This window comes from Acomys russatus, chromosome X (genome assembly GCF_903995435.1).
Source record: "Acomys russatus chromosome X, mAcoRus1.1, whole genome shotgun sequence".
Classification (NCBI taxonomy): Eukaryota; Metazoa; Chordata; class Mammalia; order Rodentia; family Muridae; genus Acomys; species Acomys russatus.
This window is the reverse complement of record NC_067169.1, coordinates 86,842,420-86,862,709: the sequence shown is the minus strand read 5'-3', so window position 1 is coordinate 86,862,709 and position 20,290 is coordinate 86,842,420. Positions and strand designations below refer to the sequence as shown.

The window sequence follows — 20,290 nt, the reverse complement described above, 5'->3', positions numbered from 1 at the left end:
CTTTGTGGGCAGGTTTCATCATATTGCTCTTTGCAAGGGGACTGTATCTCCACAGGGGGAAGGGGAAGGATTAGCACCAGATGCTCCAACAGCTGGCCATGCACTTAAAGAGGAGGGACTGTCTTCTAGGTGAGGCCTTCTGGCCTGTAAGTAGGAAGCCTCACTCACTTTCTCTGGACTGCTTCTTGCAGAGCAACACCAAGCCTGTTCTTTCCACTGGAAATGTTTATTTTCTCCTCTCCAGCACTTGAATTTCATGCAAAAGCTTCATCAAGCACAGGCCCTGCAGATCTTGTCTCTAAATGCCATTCACCAGTCCTCACCTTCTGTGCTGCTATCTTGGTGCCATCTGCAAGGAGAAAAACACTTTCAAGTGTGCTCTTTTCTGTGCTGTAAGCCTCATTTGTTTACAGGCAATCCTGTCTCCAGCAGGATTTTGAAGATGGGGGAGGCAGCTGGAATTGGAGTTGATTGTAATTCTACCTCCTTTTCCCCCTCCTCAATTTGGGGGGCTGTGTATTTCACCCCCTAAAGCACCCTGAGCTTTGTTCAGGAAGAGTGGAAAATTGAGAAGAAATGCAGAGTGGTTGCAAGAGTCAGACTTAATTTGAAAATTGCTTAATAGGCCATGGGGTTTATTTGTCTTATACAAATTATATACAAATAATCTCTACGGTTATTACATGTGCACTGGTCGCAAAACAACAACAACAACAACAACAACAAAACCCTCCGGAGTCGAATTTCTTGTTTTCTTCCTGATTCTGGCTAATTCGGGATAAGAATCTTTGTCTGGTTTTTCCTTCCCATTTTATAAGATTTGCAGAGAGGTGTCATAAAACAATGCATACCATGAATTTTAGTTAAAAGTCTGTACTAGTTTCCCACTGGCTACGGTGACTATGGGATAAAGTCCAAATGCCTGACATTTAAAACCATTTTATGACCTGACTTCAGTCCATCTTCACAGCCACAGCCCTCTAGCTTCCCCGTGGCTACCACACAGTGTCCAGGCAGATTAGACTCCTGGTCATTCTGGGAATGCATTTGCTTACTCAGAATAGAACACCCTTCCCCTCACCTCTGCCCATTGAAATCTAATCCAGCATTCAGGATCTGACTCTTAAATGCCATCTCTCCCTGCAATTATTTGCCTCCCGTCCCCTCCCCCAACCAGAGATAACTTCTTTCCTTCTTTTTGCTTTACAGCATCACTCCTTGTTTTCTTAAAGGTGTAGCTTGCCCTATAGTCTCTGACTTGATTATATTGAAAGCTCCCTGAAGGCAAGGATAAAGTGGATGCTCTCGCTGCGGTTTGCGCCCATCACAGTTTAATCACCCCTTTTGAACTATGTGATCCTTGATGAAATAGCTGGGAAAGTGAATTGGATTCTATTGCATGAGTCACATCTTCTCAACTATTTGATTCTTCATTAAATATTTTTGAAATTGAATTGAATTGTACTGTGCGAGGCTAATGATTTGGGATTTTATGGTTTATATTTGCAGCTGATTTGCACTTGGGAAAGGTAATTTAACTACTCTCTATGCTAAAACGAGGCAAGTTACATTGCCTAGGTGGATGTCAGGACAAAATGAGAGAAGCACATAAAAATCTTGAGTACTTCAAAATAAAGTTATTGCTATGCAATATACAATATTCATATTTTCAAAATCAGAAAATAATTCAGAAATTAAAATTATGTAAGACTATTTATCTTACTGCCTTCTATGAAGGCAGAAAGTACACTGCCCAAGCCCTACTCCACCTCGAAAGAGATACATGCAGTCATACACACACTCGTGTGTGTGCATACACACACACACACACACACACACACACACACACACACACATACTTTTGTCCTATGGCAATCCCATGAAGCCATTGAGTCATTTACTTGTGCTTTGTCTTGGAGAACATTTCTTGAAAACTCAGTTCTGAAGTGTCTTAAGCCTGCCTGCTGGCCATCTGTAAGCTCTGAAAGAAGAGGCCACTGAAGTGTTGCATGTATGCTTCTAAACCATCTTTTCCATCAAACTCCTAGCATCAGCACCATCTCTCTTTATGTTAAGGTGGAGACAGAAATTCAACGGGTCTCAGAGGCCTATGAGAACTTGGTGAAGTCGTCTTCCAAGAGAGAGACTCTGGAGAAAGCCATGAGGAACAAGCTGGAGGGCGAGATTCGCAGGATGCATGACTTCAACAGGGATCTGAGAGGTGAGCCACGAGTGGACAGAACTTTGTAGTTCTTTTGTTTGCTTGCTTGCTTATTTGTTTTTGAGAAAGGGTCTCTTTACATAGTTTGGGCTGGCCTCGGACTTGCACCATAGTCCATGCCAGCCTTCAACTCCAGAATTCCCCTGCTTTACCCTTTCAAGCAGTGGGGATAAAAGCACGGGCTCCTACATCTGGCTCTTGCTTTAGTAGGTCTTGTATTATTTTGCGATTCACGTTTGAAAATTCGGGTATCGGTCACCCATCCTTGTCTGTCAGAAAAGATGCTGACTTTTGCCCAAGGCCAGTATTTAGAAGGCGAACAGCATGTGGTTACCAGTTTGTATGTAAGGCAATGTTGGTTGTCCTTTTCACAGACCGTCTAGAGACTGCCAACAAGCAGCTGGCAGAAAAGGAGTATGAGGGGACAGAGGACACCAGGAAAACCATCTCTCAGCTCTTTGCCAAAAGTAAGTCAGGAAACTCCACAGGCAGGTATGGATGTGTGGATGGTAACAATGAGTCTAAGAACATTGCAGGTATGGATGGAAGTAAAGCTTATAAAAATGTTGCCTGGCTCTTCTCTTTAGCCTTCTAGAACAACTGGGGAAGAAAGAGTATCTTTTCCCCCATTACTGCATGAAAAGACTGAAAAGGCTTTTGCCACAATCTCAAAGAACTGCTCTCTGTACTAAGTCAGAGAAACCCAATAGAATCCCTGCTAGCTAAAGAGAAGACTTTGTCAAATACTGTCCTTATAATGCCAAAAGAGATTATCGTGGGTGATTCCATATGCTGGCTCTGGTAGGTGGAATGAACCTGCAGGACAATGATTAATGTTTGGAATCCCTAGCCTCTGCCATGTGTTCCCCTATTGCTATATCATATCATTACACACTGGCAGATTGTAAGCATAGCCAGAGAAAGAAGAGCCTTGGCTATGACCCGAATTCATGATTCTGAGGACAGAGTTGGAGGCACTGGGACTGGGCAGAGCTGTGCTTTCCCCGTAATAGTGTTTCCTTTGTCTGGAAATACTCCTGGGACTACAACAATGAATTAATCCCCTTCTTTATCGGTCCCTGATGGACTCCACCCTGCTAAACAATGCCTAATTCTTTCCAATTGCTATAATAAAAGCAGCAATAAAAACTTCATAGTAGATTGAGTCCACTGGGAGAATGAATTGGGTTGAGAACAGATGAACTGTCCTTGTGTCTGCAGATGCCTAAACTTGGTTTTCCCCCTACCCCAGCCTCCCTCAGTGCAGCTCCCACTGAAGCTGTGCATGTTGGGGACTTGTCAGTCTCTTCTATTGTTGCTGGGACTCCCAATGACCCTTTCATGTCATTCTGTGCAGTTCCCAGTTAGCTTTTACAAGTCTGTTTGATCTTCGTTTACAATATTCCCTTCCCTGCCTGGGTTGCTCCGTTGAGCTCTTCTGGCTTCAGAACAATTTTTCTTCCTGGTTGCCCTGAGCCTCTGGGCCCTTTGTCAGTAGTCTGAGGGCAAGGAATGTTGTTTTTCTGGTGTCATCAGAACCTAGGGTAAATTGTGAAGTTGCTTTTGTGGTGTCACGGTTACCCTGGAAGCTAGTTCAGTGACAGAAAGACGGTGGCAGTCTCCCAGAATAAAACAAAACATACGGATCCTTGCCCTGGATCTGCTGGTTTGTGCTCCTCTGTGTGGAGAAATGGTATTTTAGGTGCTCTTAGAGCTCTGCTGTGGGTTTATAAAATGTAGTTTTTTACTAAATCAAACTATTAACCTCAAAGTGAAGTACAGTGAGTGGTTCTAACGCTAGGTGGGAAGACAGCATGCTTTGTGACCCCTTTATTTCTTTTGCCTTTGGCTATCCAATGGGCCTTGCAAGGTGGGAACTGTAGCAGGAAGAAAGAAAGCTCTTTTGAAAAGGCTTCCCTGGGAGTGTACTCCAGCAACCCTGGAGAGACAGGAGCCATTCAAGCCATGAAGGCAGTTGGGTACAGTAGAAAGGGCTTAGCGTGAGTACGGATCCACCCCTCATTTTCCAGTTGTGGGAGCTCTTGCAAGTTAGTCGTGCTCGCTCCCCAAGTCCTGTTTCCTCATATGCAAACTAGAGAAGTGAAGAATAATAGTTCATATCCTTGTGCTGACAATTAAGCTAGCGCAATGCATGCTATGGAGGGAGTGAGTGTTCAGCAAAGGTTCATCTTGTTTTCAAGGTGCATCTGTTGTCTCAGTGTGAAACGAGGCCAAGCTGTCATCATGGAGATAAAGTTCAAGGTCTTCAAAGAAAGACTGCCTCCACTTCTCAACCTAAATGACTTATTTGAGTCTCTGGTGTAAGGCTTGTCCTAGGTAACAGGAGAGGTACCTTGAAAAACAGGAGACATAACTGTACTTTAGTATTAAATTAAAAAACAAAATCGCTACTCTTGTAGATCAAGTTAGACTTAGCCTTTGCATTTTTAAAAACTAATATAAAAGAATCAGTCACATCTTAACTAAAAGGCATATTTTGAAGCTCTATGATTCTTTTTCTTCATTAATCATGGTAATGATTATGATAATCTGATGCTTTTTCATGTTTCTTTCCTTTAAACACATTACATTATCTCACAGGGCCCTTAACAAATATGGACTAAACAAGACAGTATAATGTTACCTGTACTTTCATCTATGGAATGCTTTTATCGTTTCTTAGAATGATCATCATTCGACTTACAGGTCTCCTGTCCTTGAGTGCTGTCTACTTTTTTCTTACTAAAGATTTAAGCATAGTCATCCCAAGTAATTTATGATCCAATCATTCCAACCCTCCTTGGCTTACGTAGGTCTGATTCCGATGCAAGCTGTGTCTTTTATAAGACTGTATATTTCGTCTTTTAGTTAAAAATTCCCCTACGATTTTCATTATTGCTGTTGAATAGCAGGGATTATGTACTGGCTACGAACTGCTAAGAACAGGTATTTGAATAATACTTGAATTGTTCTGAGGGCAATCAATATTTCTTCCTGACGTGGCATAAGGTGTGGGAGAAGTAAAATGGTATCTAGCCCCAACATTGAGTTTTTAGCTTTCGTGAGTCTGTGCTTTAGGGCTGAGAACCTTGCAAATATGGCTCAGTCTCCACCCTTGTTTACTGCACTGTGGTCAGAGGGGCCTGGAGTCATGTATTTCTTTTTCTCCAGCCTGGGACGTGTGAAGATGAACATTATCTCTCCTCCAGACTGGTTATTATCCAAAATATTTCAACAAGTTACGTTCTGGTTAAACAGTTGCTCCTCAGGGCATGACTTGTTGACAAGAACAAAAGGTTCTGGTATATTTCATAATGGTTCCTTTTCCCTCCTGCTGCTGATAACTCACGTAGGTTTTGTCTTATCTCCTGGGAGAACCTACATGAACACCTAGTGGCAAAACTTCCAAAAATGTGGGTGTTCCAGTATGAGTGCCTCTCCCAGGAATTAGCTCTCCGATTTGTGCATACTGAGCCACTAGCAATTAATCAATTATGTAGTTCAGGGTTTCCTAACTAGCATCAGTTTTCCACAGTCTCTGCTCTTGGAATTCTAGTTTGGTAAATTATCATCCCTTGACCACCTATCCCCTACATTAAGGACAGTTGCTCTCCCTCTGAACCTTTGAACTCTCTTCATAAATCTCTCTCCCGTTTTTTTTTTTTTCTTCCCAATTTAGCTTTTTAAATCTCTGGTAGAATGGAATCATGAATTTTAAGATCCCGTATGCTAGATCAGAGGCCCGAGGTTCTCTTATTCTATTTTAGAAGAAAAGAAATGAAGACAAAGCTGGCCATTGACATAGCTGCTTTTCATGCTGAAGTAGGAAAAGGTCAAAGTAGGGCAGAAGCTAGAATCAACGTCCTGTTTAAAGGGAGCATCATAGATTTGCAGGTCAGAGCTGCGATATTTATTGAATTTCCCTTTCATGGCTGCGATAAACACCATTTCATTTTGCTACATCATCTTCTGGTACACATTTTGCTTCAGATTTTGGTTGTTTAATTTTATCTGAACAGAGATAAGGAATTGAATGCTCCTGAGATTCCATTTTCTCTGTTTCAGTGTCTCCGTCTTCTGTTCATCTCTAATATGTTTTAGTTATTCTGCTTGATGGAGATTCTTCAGTGGTTTCATCGTTATGTATGTTATTCTGCTTCTGAATGTGGGTCTTCCATTTTAAAGGCACAGATTTTATCTATACAAATGTATGTATACAAAAATATACACATGGCACAGATATATGCCTATACAGTATACATATATGTACATACATACATACGTGTGCGCATATATATGCAAAATATATTTTATTACTGTAAAAAGTTGTACACATTCATGTAGTTGAATTGGATGCCTGTATTTCTCTGATGTTGAACTTTCCTTCATACTCTGCCCTATTCTTTTCTACACTCCCTCCATATCCAATCGTCCTGTAGGAGAAAGGGTAGGACTGACCAAACAATGGCTTCCTGCTTTACAGCATTCCCTTTATAAAAGCTCTGGGCTTCCAAGAGAAGTAGATCTGAGATAAAGTGAGTTAGGTTGGGCATGGTGTTGGATCAGACTTTCCCTAGAGAGACTAGGTGGTGTAATTGACTTGATCTCAGAAAATGTTCTTGCATAAGGAGGAGGATTTGAGGTTGCATTCATTTTGTGAACTATCATTTTAGACTATTTGGTACATTGTCATAAAGAAACGATGAGGGGAATTTTGTTCAGCTTAGTTACTCTTTCGCCAATATAAGAGCATTTGTCAAATCAAAACTGAGAAGATGAACTTACTCTATACTATATGTGAATTTGTGCATACACGTGTGTTCCTTTTTGTGAAGTGCTTGATTCTTTTTATGACGCGTTATATCTACTTATCTATTGATTCTTATGTAACTAACAAGCTGGTGGTTGATACAGTGGTAAAATCTAGATGGAAAGTTTTGGTTCTTTTAGCCATGTGCTAGACGTGTGTACACTGTCAAGTAATATATGTGATCTACCAGTTTTGCTCACTTACGGCTTTGACTCAACTTCAAGATGACAGTCTTGATATTCCATGTCCACGCAGATAAAGAAAGCCAGCGGGAGAAGGAGAAGCTAGAAGCAGAGCTGGCTACTGCCCGTTCTACCAATGAAGACCAAAGGCGACACATTGAAATCCGAGACCAGGCATTGAGCAATGCCCAGGCAAAGGTGGTGAAGCTGGAAGAAGAGGTAGGTGCCCTCAGGTAGTATAGGAACCTGAGACTAGGAGAGCTGGGGAGCTCATGGCACTGGGCTTCTCAACCTTGTGAGTGTGCAGCTTATATAGTCTTGCAACAGGGACGGGCACTATCTTTTGCTTCTTTTTACAGCTGTGCTCACATGATTCTGTTGACTTTGATCTCATTTTCCTTCTCTGCAAGTTCCTTTCTTTTGGTCCAGAACATGAAATCATTACAACCAAAGGAAGTGATTTCCATTCTCCCATTCATTTAATAAACTATTTCATACCATAAGTTTTCCCTTAGTATTTGAGCCCTGCCTTATGCCTCTTCTTACCGAGCTTTAAACCTTTATTTGCAAAGAACTATAGAATGATTCCAGATATTTTAAAGTACTCAAACCATCTTGAGATTGGATGGTCCTATTCTCTCCATACTCTATGAAAAGTCAAGCCCATCCCTTGTTTTCAGTCAGAAATGCATTTTGATGGCCACGTGTTTTGCTATTGAATTTGACAACTTGGTTTGGAGATGGAGCAGTCTACAAAGGTCTGGGACAAAATAAGACCCAGGAAGAGTTTACAGTTAATGTCAAGGGAATTCATTGGTAAAGATCTTTGTTGTGGCTTAGAGACTAGTTTTAAAGAATGTTTTTATGTGGTGTGGTTGAATTTGTCAGCTCTTTGTGTTAGTGAATGGAGCCATCCCTGGACAAATTCAAGGGCCTCTGAACTATTAGGAATATGCTTTAAATATGTATCTGATTAGTCTTCCTGTAGAAGTTGCTCTTTTGCAACATTAAACTGTGTGTCTGTGAAAAAGAGGAAACTTTGCTGCTGTACTGCCATTAATTAATCCTGGATGTTGGTTGTGATTGTTCTAGACTTTTAACTCCTAAATGTTTTGAACTTTTGGGAATGAGTGTATTCCAACAAGGATGTGATGATGAAGTGTAAATTGCATAAACAATTCTCAAATCTTGTTCAATTCTATTTTGAAATTTGAATTGTTTTACAAGAAATAATAAGTATCATGGATCTTTAGTAGTAAGCCACTTGGGCTACATAGCAAGTTCCAGGCTAGCTTAAGTTATATAGTGAAACTGTTTTTGAAAATGACAGCAATGTCCTCCATTATCTTCCAAGTTGAAAGCCTTATGAACCTAAAATAAAATAGGATTGTAGTTTTAGCAACTAAACGGCATTGTGGCTATTGTATGTGAAATGTCTTCCTTGCCTTCATTAGTTTTCTGCTTCCTGGCCCTCACTAAGAATAGCCTTGGTTTCTGGAGATCTTGAGACTTTCAGATGTCCTCTGCTGTTCATTGAGCATTAAAGATTGCCGGCAGTTAGCTTGTGGGTTCACAGTTTCCTAGGAGATAATACCATGTGATTGGGCCTGACTTGCCCAAGTTTTAACAGCAAGTTGTTGAAAATCAACATAATGTGTTTCTTCTTCAGTCCTCTAGCTTAGAAACATACTGTTACTTCATGGAAAATGATGAAGCCTTGAAGCCTTGTCTATCATACTGATGTGATTGATTCCCCATGAGACTTTGGTTATTTAGGATTAAAATTGTTCCAAATGGAATAGTAGGATCTGCCAAGTCTGTAACAGTTGGATATGGGGGGCTTTACTGTGATTCCTTCATAAAATCAGTGACCATTTCTGTCTTAAGAGTGCTTTCTGTGCTGAGTGTGGTGGCCCACCATGTGGACTTCTGTGAGCCCAGCTTGGTCTACATAGTGAGTTTCAGGACAGAAAGTTACTCAGTGAAATCCTGTCTTAAAACAGAGTGATAGAGAGGGAGGTAGAAATTGATTCATGAGTACATAAGGTTTGCTTATGCTTGGTGGACTCCGCTCAAGGAAGGCCATGTTGAAATGCAGAGAGATACACTGAAAGGCTTCTGTCCTGTGTAAGCACGCACTGTATGGTTCATGTCTAGCTTTATGAACTTTCTTTATTGCTCAGAAATTTGGAGTTTTTCCAGGGAAAAGTTCTCATACTTATTTAGCAAATCAGATTTGCGAGACCTTTCTCAAAACAGATCTTTTGTAAGGGGAATATTTTCTCTTTTTTTTTTATGTTCAGGGTCACTCAGGTAATTAGTTTTTATTGCATCAAGATGGCAGGGGGAAAATGTAATTGTGTTGATTCAAGGACTCTTGAGTTCTTGTATATACCTTCACCTCTTGAAAGCCCTCATCGAGATGCATTCCTTGACATTCATTTCATTTTTCTAATCCATTGAGCCTCCTGCCTGTAGGTCTCTGCGGTCATCCCTGATGGCATTCTACAAAAGAACCACTTCAAAAAAGAACTCTTTTCTTAAGGCCATAACTTTCTATCTCTTCTAAGTTCAATGCAGAGTCCTTTAGGAACTATTCTCTTATGACATCAACAGAGATAGTTTGCCAGCGCGAGATTTTTTTTATGACAAGTCACAGTGATAGAAACCTTAAAATCAGTCCCATAGCCTGTGTAGCCGACAGCCAGATGAGGTAAATGATGCATTTCTGACTTCCCTTTCCCTTACCTATTGGGACACATGGGTCTTCTTTGAAGTTGACACTGATTAAGCATGTCAAAAGAGTTCTGTGTCCTAAAGCAACCCCACAATATTCTCACATTCACAGAGAGCTTCCCTGTCCCTTCTAATTGAACATCCCTGGGGAGTTTCCATGGATGTCTGGCATGTCACAAGACTCAAGGCAGCCTGGGCTTCTGGCAGGCTGCTACATTCAGAGAATACAGAGTTGAAGCAGTGGCTTGGGTAATTGTTTCAGGGATGGTGGGAAAAACAGACTTGGCTAAATCAGAACAGGAAGATGCTGCGAGCGAGCTGCATAGTGAGTACACTGAGCAGGGCCGTATAGAGCAGCAGGTGAGAGGGGTTGCTGAGAGAGCCCCTGAACCATATTTGGGCCTGAAATGAACACTGTACAGATTGAAGAAGAAGGAGGGTGCTAAAGTATTAACCAGTTCAGAACCACAGTGGCTGGTGATGGTTCAGGAATTATCACTCTTTTCAAGATACTCAAAGTAGTTCTACAAGTCCTATTGCCACTTCATCAAATGTACCTCCACCTTGGTTTATTCCACTTCCACCAGCATTCTTCATAAGGGCTAACATTTGCCAATCTTCTGTGTCCCTCACTACTAAATTTATTTGACTGTTTTGTTTTGTTCTAAAGATAATTATTGCTACATCACCTATGTACCAAGTAATATACCAGTTTCCTGCTTTCCAGCAGTAGAGGAAGATGTCTTATGCATAAGCATTTATATGTTTAACATTCTCCAGCCAGGTGTGGTGGCACATGCCTTTAATCCCAGCACTCAGGGAGACAGAGGCAGGCAGATCTCTGTGAGTTTGAGGCCAGCCTGGTCTACAAAGCAAGTTCAGGATAGCCAAGGCTACACAGAGAAACCCTGTCTCGAAAAACCAAAAGAGAAACAAAAACCAAACCAAAACAAAACAAGAAACATTCTCCCATAATTTTGAACCTGTTGTACTCTGTTGATGACGTTTAAGCTTATGTAATAGTTACAAGGAGTTATAAGTTTGAGTGGATGTCTAAGCGTGTGAATCATGTGTCTACTTAGAGGCTTAATAGGATGAGGTGCATATACACTCAGACATTTTCCACAGTGTTCTGCTGATGAGCTATTTATTTATTTGAAAGATATTTCATGGTAAGATGATGTTTCTCATGCCCTTGACAGTGCAGTTTCTTTGTAGTAAATGTTGGTCTTTTATTGAACAAGTTAAAAAAGAAGTTATGTCCACACACCAAATAGAGATGGGGCTATTTCTCTTAGTTTGTTCCTTTGACTCATTCCTTTCTTGCTATGACTTTTTACGTTTCCAAGGTACAAGCCTTGTAGATTTCTTTATTCCCAAGGCAGCAAGTTTTCAGAGGTGGTGTTTTACTCTTTAAGTCTTTTAATATCTACCAGTGGACCACAGCCTTTTTGGCAAAGCACAGAGGCAGCTTGCTAATACCAGGATAGTGTTACCAAATTGCTTCGGTGTGAACCCTGACTTAGAGCAGGGTCACCGGGTAAAACTAAATCAGATCAAACTAAAATTACTGAAAGCTCATAAAACTCATCGTATGAAGGAGAAAGACAAAGAAAATACAGTGTAGATATGACTTTACAAAGCAACATGTGTAGACAGTGGAAGGTAAGATACAATCAGATATAATAAAGGCACTGAACTTAGTTCTGTGTCAGTTTCAGTATCCTTGAGAAGATGGGTGCCTCTATATGTCAGTCTTCATTCAGCTAGTATTAATAATTTGCTTCTTCTACCTATATGTCTTTGTTTTTAATTTTTGAAAATATTTACAGACAGCTATTGATATGGCTCAGTGGTAGAGCACTTGCTTGGCATGCTCATGGCCTGGCTCTGAACCTTAGCAACAAAAGAAAAAGAAAACAAATAACAACAGTAATATTTTATATCCTCTGGGAAACATGCAAGTTTTAGCACCTTTCCACATATGAGGATATTAATGTACAAACATATTAGACAGGACAGTTAGAGGTAAAACACCAATACCACTAGCCCTGTTTCTTGTCTTCCTATAAAGAAATGGGAAGGTGACAGATTAAGAAACTTCCTCGTAAAGGCTGAGACAAATGGTTAGCTTGAAGTACTCTAGTACTAATTTTGTATATAGCTATCTTTAAAAAATCATTTTGAAAGACACCCACAGTTGTTGGAAGGAGGGAAGAGTTGCCATCATGTGGTATTCATTTGTAGGGATCAGATTTTCCTGAGTCAGAAGAGGTTATGGGATCTGCCAAATTCTTGGGAAAAGATGATTGACTTAGCTCCGGAGGATTTGCCCCACTCTTTATCAGAATATTATCCTGCTGTTCTTTCTCCCATTTCTTATAATTTTAATGATTCCTTTTGTATGTCTGTGCATCTCTCTCTCTCTCTCTCTCTCTCTCTCTCTCTCTCTCTCTCTCTCTCTCTCTCTCTCTCATATGCACACACACACACACACACACAGAGAGAGAGAGAGAGAGTCAATAATAGTCTTGAGTACTCTGTCCTGCCTTCATCTTCGAAGTGCAGGAATGACAGGCCTGTACCATGATACTTGACTAAGATTCTCCTTTGGAAATTTGTCATTAATAGGAATGCTATGAAACCCATATCATAACGTGTCCAAGCAAAACAAATAGTTAAGAACCATTGGTCAAGAGACAAAATGGAAGTTGTCATAGACTGAACATTTGAGATACAGTGGTTTCTAGATGGGGTGAGGAGAAGGTGGGTCAAAGATGAAGGCAAAGGGAAATAATGGGTTAAGGAGACAAACTGAGACAACATGGCCTACAGGGAAGAAAGAGAAGGGGAAAAATCTTTGACAATTTTTGAGAACTAGTGTTTACTTAAAAAAAAAAACTTAACTGCATAACTGCATGGAAAGATGTCTTCCATTCACTGGATAGCCAGGGGGATTTAGGTTGAAAATGATGGATTTACATGGCTTCTTCTGGGAACTCATGGGTATGAAGTTTGATTAGGAACTCAGGATGACTAATCTGTGGTTTTGAAAACTCATTTTCCACATGAAGACCCAAGCCACTCTTGTGGATTTGGAAACTTATCAAGTGAGCCCTCATTTCCTCAAACAGTGAAGACATCAAAAAATAAATCATCTATGATTCTATTAAAAGTACCCATTTCTGTGATCTGTCACACACACATACACACACACACACACACACACACACACACACACACACACAAATACAAACACACACACACACAGCATTTATTTCATTTTTAACCTCCATTGTTGTAACTATCCAATATTCTAGGGTCCTATTTATGATCTTATTTTATTTAGCCCTCTGAGATATTTCTCACTGTTGAACATGAAAATGGAAACCCTAGAATTGGGAGAGTTTAATGACTTATAGAGGCTATCATAAATTTATTTGTCTAGTTTAGTGGGCTTAAAAAAAAACTTCTTAAAATTTTGTGGGAGAAGGAATTCTTAAGCAGTGAAGGATAAAACACCAGAAGGCGTATAGGAATCATAAGTATTATTGATGCATCAGTTTTAATAAAAAGATAGAAGTTAAACTATGTGTGCTGGACTATACCTGTAATCCCAGCATTCTGGCAGGAAGATCATATGTTTGAGATCAGCTTGAGCAGTTTATAAAAACTGTGTCTTAAACAAATGAGATGACTGAAGTATTTCTTTGTCATAAAGTAGATCCATGCTCCCCTAAACCATATCATTTTCATGAAAATATTATTATAGATACTCAGTGGTTCCTTCTAACTGTATTATCAATAAACAGATTTGCTCTATATATGTATAAACTATTTTTGCATAAAATATTTGAGGCCTAGTGTTTACTTGATTATATTATTATTTAACAATGATATTATCCTCAGGGTCACTAAGACAATGAAAACCACAAAACCACATTAAGATTATTTGGAATAAACACTAGCAATTGAGAGCATTGGAACCTGTCTTGACTAGGTAATGGGTTTTTCTTCTCAGGAAAAGGAAGAAGAGGGAGAAAACAAACAAACAAACAAATGAAAATCCAAAACACCACTACCAATAACAACTTCTTTTTCAAACGAGGACTTTTTTTCAGACCTCTTCTAAGCACTCTTCTTATTAACTCATTTGATCCTTATAGAGGCTCAACACATTATTGTGATGTCCATGTTATTGATTAATGAGTAATAAAAGGTTAGGTGGAAAAATCAGAAAGGTAGTTCAGAGAGATTTAAGCAACTTTTCTCTAGTTGCATAGCTATTAAGTCAGAATGCCAGGATAAGGACTCACGTAGATAGAGAACATAGGATCTTAACCATTTTGCTGCATATATGTTCTTTACATAAGAAATAGTTGGCAGTATTTCTTATGGTTTTGAAAGGTAAAATTGGAGGTCTACCATTGCAACTATTAATCTAGTAGTTGAGGAGCTTAACAGCATAGATAAGAATGGAAAGGAGAGGCAGAGATGATGAGGGAATTCATGATGAAAGTAAAAGTAAAGCATATAAAATCTAGACTAGTAGTGAAGTTAAAATACATCTACTGTGGTCTAGTAAATTAGCTACACAATGTGGAGCATGTAACATAGAAAGATGACCGAGTTTGGAAATTGCATCCAGAAAGCCTTGCATGGACAGAATTCAAGAATTGTCACTTTGCATTGTGACATATCTAGGGGTTAAGGGCATCCCAAGTGCTAGTGATATTTGTGGGTAAACTATAATATTTCTTTTACAAAAGATGTAGAGCTATGCCAGCTATAAGGGTCTTTATTTTTCTTGGCTTGCTCTGCAGAATTTGTCTAAACCATATTCCCATTTTGAGAAAACTCAGAGAACTAACCGATCCCTTATTGCTTTTCCCAATCAGAGGCTTGGCTCAGGGACTCCTTTTTCTGAGGGTGCTTTTCATGGGATATTTAGTTTTCTGTTTTGAGAAAGAGATTTGCATGACACTGGATTGCTTGCTTTTCAGTCTTCAGAGCTTACACTGCTGTACTTTACCATCAAGGCAAGAACTGCATGCTGTCTATGTTTAATTGCCTTTAAGTATAACTGCTGGAAGCCTTCATAATTATAGTTCACATTCTGTACATTAACATTGCACTGCTCCCTTATGGCTTTCAGAGTGATTCACAAATGAATGCATTTAGCTCTAAGTAGCTCATGGACATTATAAAACCCCAAAGGTGAAGGATAGGGATTGATTCCTTCTTTCCCAATACTGAATGAAAGCTTAGCAAATGGCAAGGCAGAAGCATCCCTGACCTGAATCTCTTGCTTGTCCTAGTAAGGAAAGAAAGGTTTAAGCTTATTGGGAGGCAGAATATAATGATTTTTTTGGTTTTCGTGTACACCCTAGGAAATGTTTGTAAATAGCAAAAATTCTAGACTTAAATTCATCTCTGTTGGTTTACAGTGCTAGTTTGAATAAGGCATGCTTTGAAAAGAAATGTCAACAAAACATTGAAACAATTTTAAAAGTTTTTGCCTTGTCATAGTCAAAGGAGATGCCACAGTAGGTTTGATGGTAGCAAAATGTAAGATAGGTTACCCAACATCTGGAGAAGTCTCAGCAATTCTAACTTGGATAGGGGAGGATTCCAAGCAAATATTGCTTCCCCACCAGTAAGTAACAGTGCTGTTGAAGTCAAAATACAAAAGAAATGGGATTAAGACTCATTACCATGAAAGAGTTACCTGGTTTCTGTACTGAGAAGTTCTGGTCGGTCTTCTTGGTACAATGAGTAATTTCTTATATTGCAGCTACCTGCTGAAAGCACTCGAGGCTTAGGAATTGCCCTCAGCCAAGTACCTGGATTCTTTCTTTCATTCCTCCTCCTCCTCCTCCTCCTCCTCCTCCTCCTCCTCCTCCTCCTCCTCCTCCTCCTCCTCCTCCTCCTTCTTCTGAAGACAGGGTTTCGCTGTGTAGCCTTAACTGTCTTGGACTCACTTTGTAGACCAGGCTGGCCTCAAATTCACAAAATCCTCCTGCCTTTTCCTTCCCAAGTTCTGGGATTACAGGTATTCACCACCATGCCCGATTATGGATTTTTTTTATTTCAAGTTAGCAATAATATTTTAATGCTTAATGTCAGTGATGGAGGTACCTTTAACCTTATCCACTAATGGAGTGATAATGACAGGTGTGCCCCACTTGGAAGGATCTCTATTTTAGAAAGCGGCTACAAGTTGATCTACTAGCATTGAGGGAAGCTGTACAGGTGAGAAGCAGAATATGTTTTCTTGAAAGCAAGATGGTAAGGCTGCCAGGCCATTCTCCAATCTTGTTGGATACTGAAGTATGAATGTCTTGTATAAGTCTCTTCAATTGCTTCCTCATTCATTGCTGCTTAACCAGGATTTGGCCTGCACGTTGGTTTGTGACTTAATATCCTTGCAAAGGTGAAGAAGAAGCCTATCTGAATCAATCATTCACTGAGATATAGATAGATTTATTTGAGTACTTAGAGATTGTTGCATCCAGAAAAAAAAAAAAAAAAAAAAAGAAGTAAAGAGTACAATCCACAGCCATCAGCTTCAACTTTGGAAGTAAAAAGGTCAAATAATTTGTCGTTTTCTAATAAAGAAACAAGTGGGACACTTCTAGTCCTGAGAAGACCAAAAGGCATTTGACCCATTATTTGCCATCACCAATTTAAGACACAGAAGTTTTCAAAGAAAGCCAATGTAGGTTATTTTGGATAACAACCAGGGAAATTTTTCAGTAAGGCATTTCTGGTCTATATCTTCAGTAGTTGCTTGCTGCAGTCCCAGTCCTGATAAGGACACAGTATTTTAATGAGGTGTGGGCTGGTGAGATGGCTCCATAGGTAAACGGCTTGCCACCAAACCTGACAACTTCAGCATGATTCCTGGAAACCAAATGGTGGAAGGAGGGAAGCAAGTCCCACAAGATGTCTTCTGACTTCTATATGTCCATTGTGGGAGGTGACCATACATGTGTGGATGAGGCCCCCCCTCCTCTCCCCTCCCCCACTCTCTCTCTCACATACACTCAATGTAAAAAGCAATTCAAGTAGTAGGCTTCTTCACAAAATTGAACATTTCTCCCTTTCCCCTCCCACCCTTTTGGCATTTATCAACTGTGAAAGCTAAAATGATTCATTTTACCCCAAATGTTCTCGTTTATAGTAAAAAAAAGAACAGAGATGAAGACAGCCATAAGTGGGAAACTGACTCTCTTGTGTGCTAAGGCATTGTTTTAAGGGGAGTAGAGTAACCTTGAGGAAGACATAGAGATTAGGTAGGAGGAAGGCATTCAAGAGAAGATTCTATCTCCACATTACTTGGAAGAGATATACGTGGCAACCAGCAGCTCATCCCAAAGGCTTATTTCACCGTTCATCCTGCTTGAAGCAGGAAGAAATCTTAGTAGAAGGCTGGATTTGGGAGTGTCCTAACTGACCTAGTTACTGATTTTCTTTCCATTTGCAAATCTCCCGCCCTGGATTTCCAGCTGAAAAAGAAGCAAGTGTATGTGGAGAAAGTGGAGAAGATGCAGCAGGCCCTAGTACAGCTCCAGGCAGCATGTGAGAAACGTGAGCAGCTGGACCACCGACTCCGGACACGTTTGGAGAGGGAACTGGAATCCCTCAGAATCCAGCAGGTATTGTTGTGCGGCAAGCTGGGATGGGCAGAGATGATATAGAGCAGTGAAATAAGTGATTCTACTCTAGTCTATCTTAATGAACCAGTAAGTTTATTAGGGTTACTTACAGAAATATTGACAAGGGGCGGCTTTGAGAAGTATAGGTGACTCAAATGCAGCTCCCTGAAAGCTGAATCGCTGAAGATTCCTGCCCAACTTCCAATAAGAATTTTCCTCTCTCCAGCAATTGTCACAGCTTATATAATTTTGGAGAAGGGACTTATGAATCTTGTGTGGGGTACTTTAACCTTGGAAATATTGTTTACTTCTTTACTTCTTGGGCCTCATACCTTTCATTTATTTCCCGTGTCTTACCTACCAGTTATGGAATGATACAAACAAGAAAAGAGATGCTGTTATTCCTGGGTGGTTTTTATTTTTTGTTTTGTTTTGTTTTGTTTTGTTTTTTGTTTTGTTTTTTTAATTTGGTGTTCGGGAAAAACTCTAAAAGCATTTAAATGTTTTCTTATCTTTACGTTTTCACCATCTCCCCATGTTTCTGCAGAGGGCTTTGCCAGTATAAAGACAAAGCCTACATACTTCTTTTGCTTCCTAGCCCAGCAAAATTCATCATAGTATATTATACTTTTTATTTTTAACATAAACCAGAACAAAAAACCCTATGTGAAGTGAAACAGCTCTCCACATAGATTCTTTTATACATACATACACACACACACACACACACACACACACACACAAAATTTAAGTTGAAACTGGTGGGCTCTCTGACAGTTTTCTCTTTTGTTTTATTTTGAGATTGGGCCTTGTGTGGTCCAGGCTGGTTTACAACTCAGTCTGTGCAGGTATATACCATGTGCAGTTGGAAATGGTCTTTAAAAATCTTCTGGCCATTCTACTTATTGGGTTTAAAGTACAAAAAAATCAAGACACCCTCCCCCTCCAAATTGTTGCACATCTCACTAACAATCTCATAAATTAGGGACAGTTTTGGGATCAAATCATAGATTGTAAAAATCACTATTTCCCTTGTAGTACTATGGAGATCTAAATTCTTCTTTCTTCTTTTGAGCCATTGTCTAAACTAAGAGCTGAGGTTAGGATCAGCTTGGTGATAGAACATTTCAGCAGTGCTCACAGCCCTGAAAAAGGAAACTCAAGTAGTTTAAGGCCTGGCAATATGGATCAGTAAGAGAGTGCTTACCTAATATGCATGAACTCTAGATTTGATCTTCACCACTATGCAAAGAGACAAACAAACAAAAAAGCTTGGGCATCTTTCTTATAGAATAGAAGCTCTTAAAATTGGATTTGGAAGGGGAGGCTGTGCCAGTGAATTCATGAATTCAAGGCTACATAGTGAAATCCTGTCTTATAACATTAGCAATATTAGCTATATAGATAGACAGATAGGCGATAGTAGATAGATAGATAGATAGATAGATAGATAGATAGATAGATAGATAGATAGATAAATGATATATAAAAATCTTCAGGCTGGACTTGGGCACTACGGTTGTTCTTTCACTAAATTGAGGAGACTTGGTATCTCCCTAACAGCGCCAGGGCAATCCTCAGCCCAGCAGTTCTCCTGAATACAATGCCGCTGCACTGATGGAGCTCCTCCGAGAAAAGGAAGAGAGAATTCTGGCCCTGGAAGCGGATATGACAAAGTGGGAACAGAAGTATTTGGAAGAGAATGTGATGAGACATTTTGCTCTGGATGCTGCTGCAACTGTGGCTGCACAGCGGTAAGTAGTTGGTAGGAGGGCCACTGGGGGAAAGATGTGAATGGGGAAATCAGGTATGGTAACTCATTCAGAGATAGTCTTTAACCCATTTCCAGTTCTTCCTCAAATATATTTTCCTCCTTCCAATTATACATCGTCTGGATATCTTTGGGGACAGAGGTCTAAGGATTTCAATTTTTTTTCTCTATGGACTTTCTGGAATCATAGTTGAGTTTGCTTTAGGAGCAAGCTGGAACATTACAGATGAGCTTGATGACATATTTAGACACCTCTTTCCCTATTAGCTATAGATCCTTTCAGCCACATACACATGTTGTTTAGTCTCAGGAGCAAAGTGAAAAGCCTACTAGAGAAATTCCACTCAGAAAGTAAATGTCACTCAGGAGTAGCTGCTGCTATTTGATCCTTGTGGCTCTTCCTTGCCATGTGCAGAGTATGAATCTATCACTGCCCTTTGAGACGGTCTATATTTGAAGGCCACACTCTGTATTCCTGAGCTCATCACATATAAGTACTGTCATTCTATCTGCTACCAGAGAGAAAAAGGCAAGAGGAATGTTATTTCTTGTTTCTTAGGCACCTTCTTCGTATATTATAACAAAACAAATATTAGCTTTCAGAGGAAACAACCACTCTTCCTCATTTTTTGATGTTGCTGCTGTTCTTTACTTGGAGCTGGGAAAGAAACAACTCAGTTACAATCAGGCAGTGGCTTAGGTTGTGGTGATAATGGACAGAACCTGGGTGTAGTCTTGGGTATTGAAGATGGTCTAGACTCTAGTATATTACAGAATAGAGTATATTGCACCCAAATAGGCTTCGATCCAGAAAGCTATTAGAAACAGCACTGGTTATTTTACCTTCTTCCAAATGTGGTACATCAGTAGAGTTCAGCCCTTGCTAGACATTGGGCAATGATTGGTGTGTGA

At 39.9% G+C, this 20,290-nt stretch overlaps 1 protein-coding gene across 4 annotated transcripts in view; it reads left to right on the top strand.

Moving 5' to 3' along the window:
* Positions 1-20,290, top strand: part of Amot (angiomotin) — a 59,868-nt gene that overhangs the window by 27,008 nt on the left and 12,570 nt on the right. For all 4 annotated transcript variants that reach the window (XM_051141047.1, XM_051141048.1, XM_051141046.1 and 1 more), the window contains 5 exons: positions 2,077-2,221; positions 2,596-2,688; positions 7,287-7,432; positions 17,458-17,607; positions 19,171-19,361. In XM_051141047.1, coding sequence (XP_050997004.1) covers positions 2,077-2,221; positions 2,596-2,688; positions 7,287-7,432; positions 17,458-17,607; positions 19,171-19,361 — 725 coding nt within the window. The remainder of the gene's footprint in view (positions 1-2,076; positions 2,222-2,595; positions 2,689-7,286; positions 7,433-17,457; positions 17,608-19,170; positions 19,362-20,290) is intronic.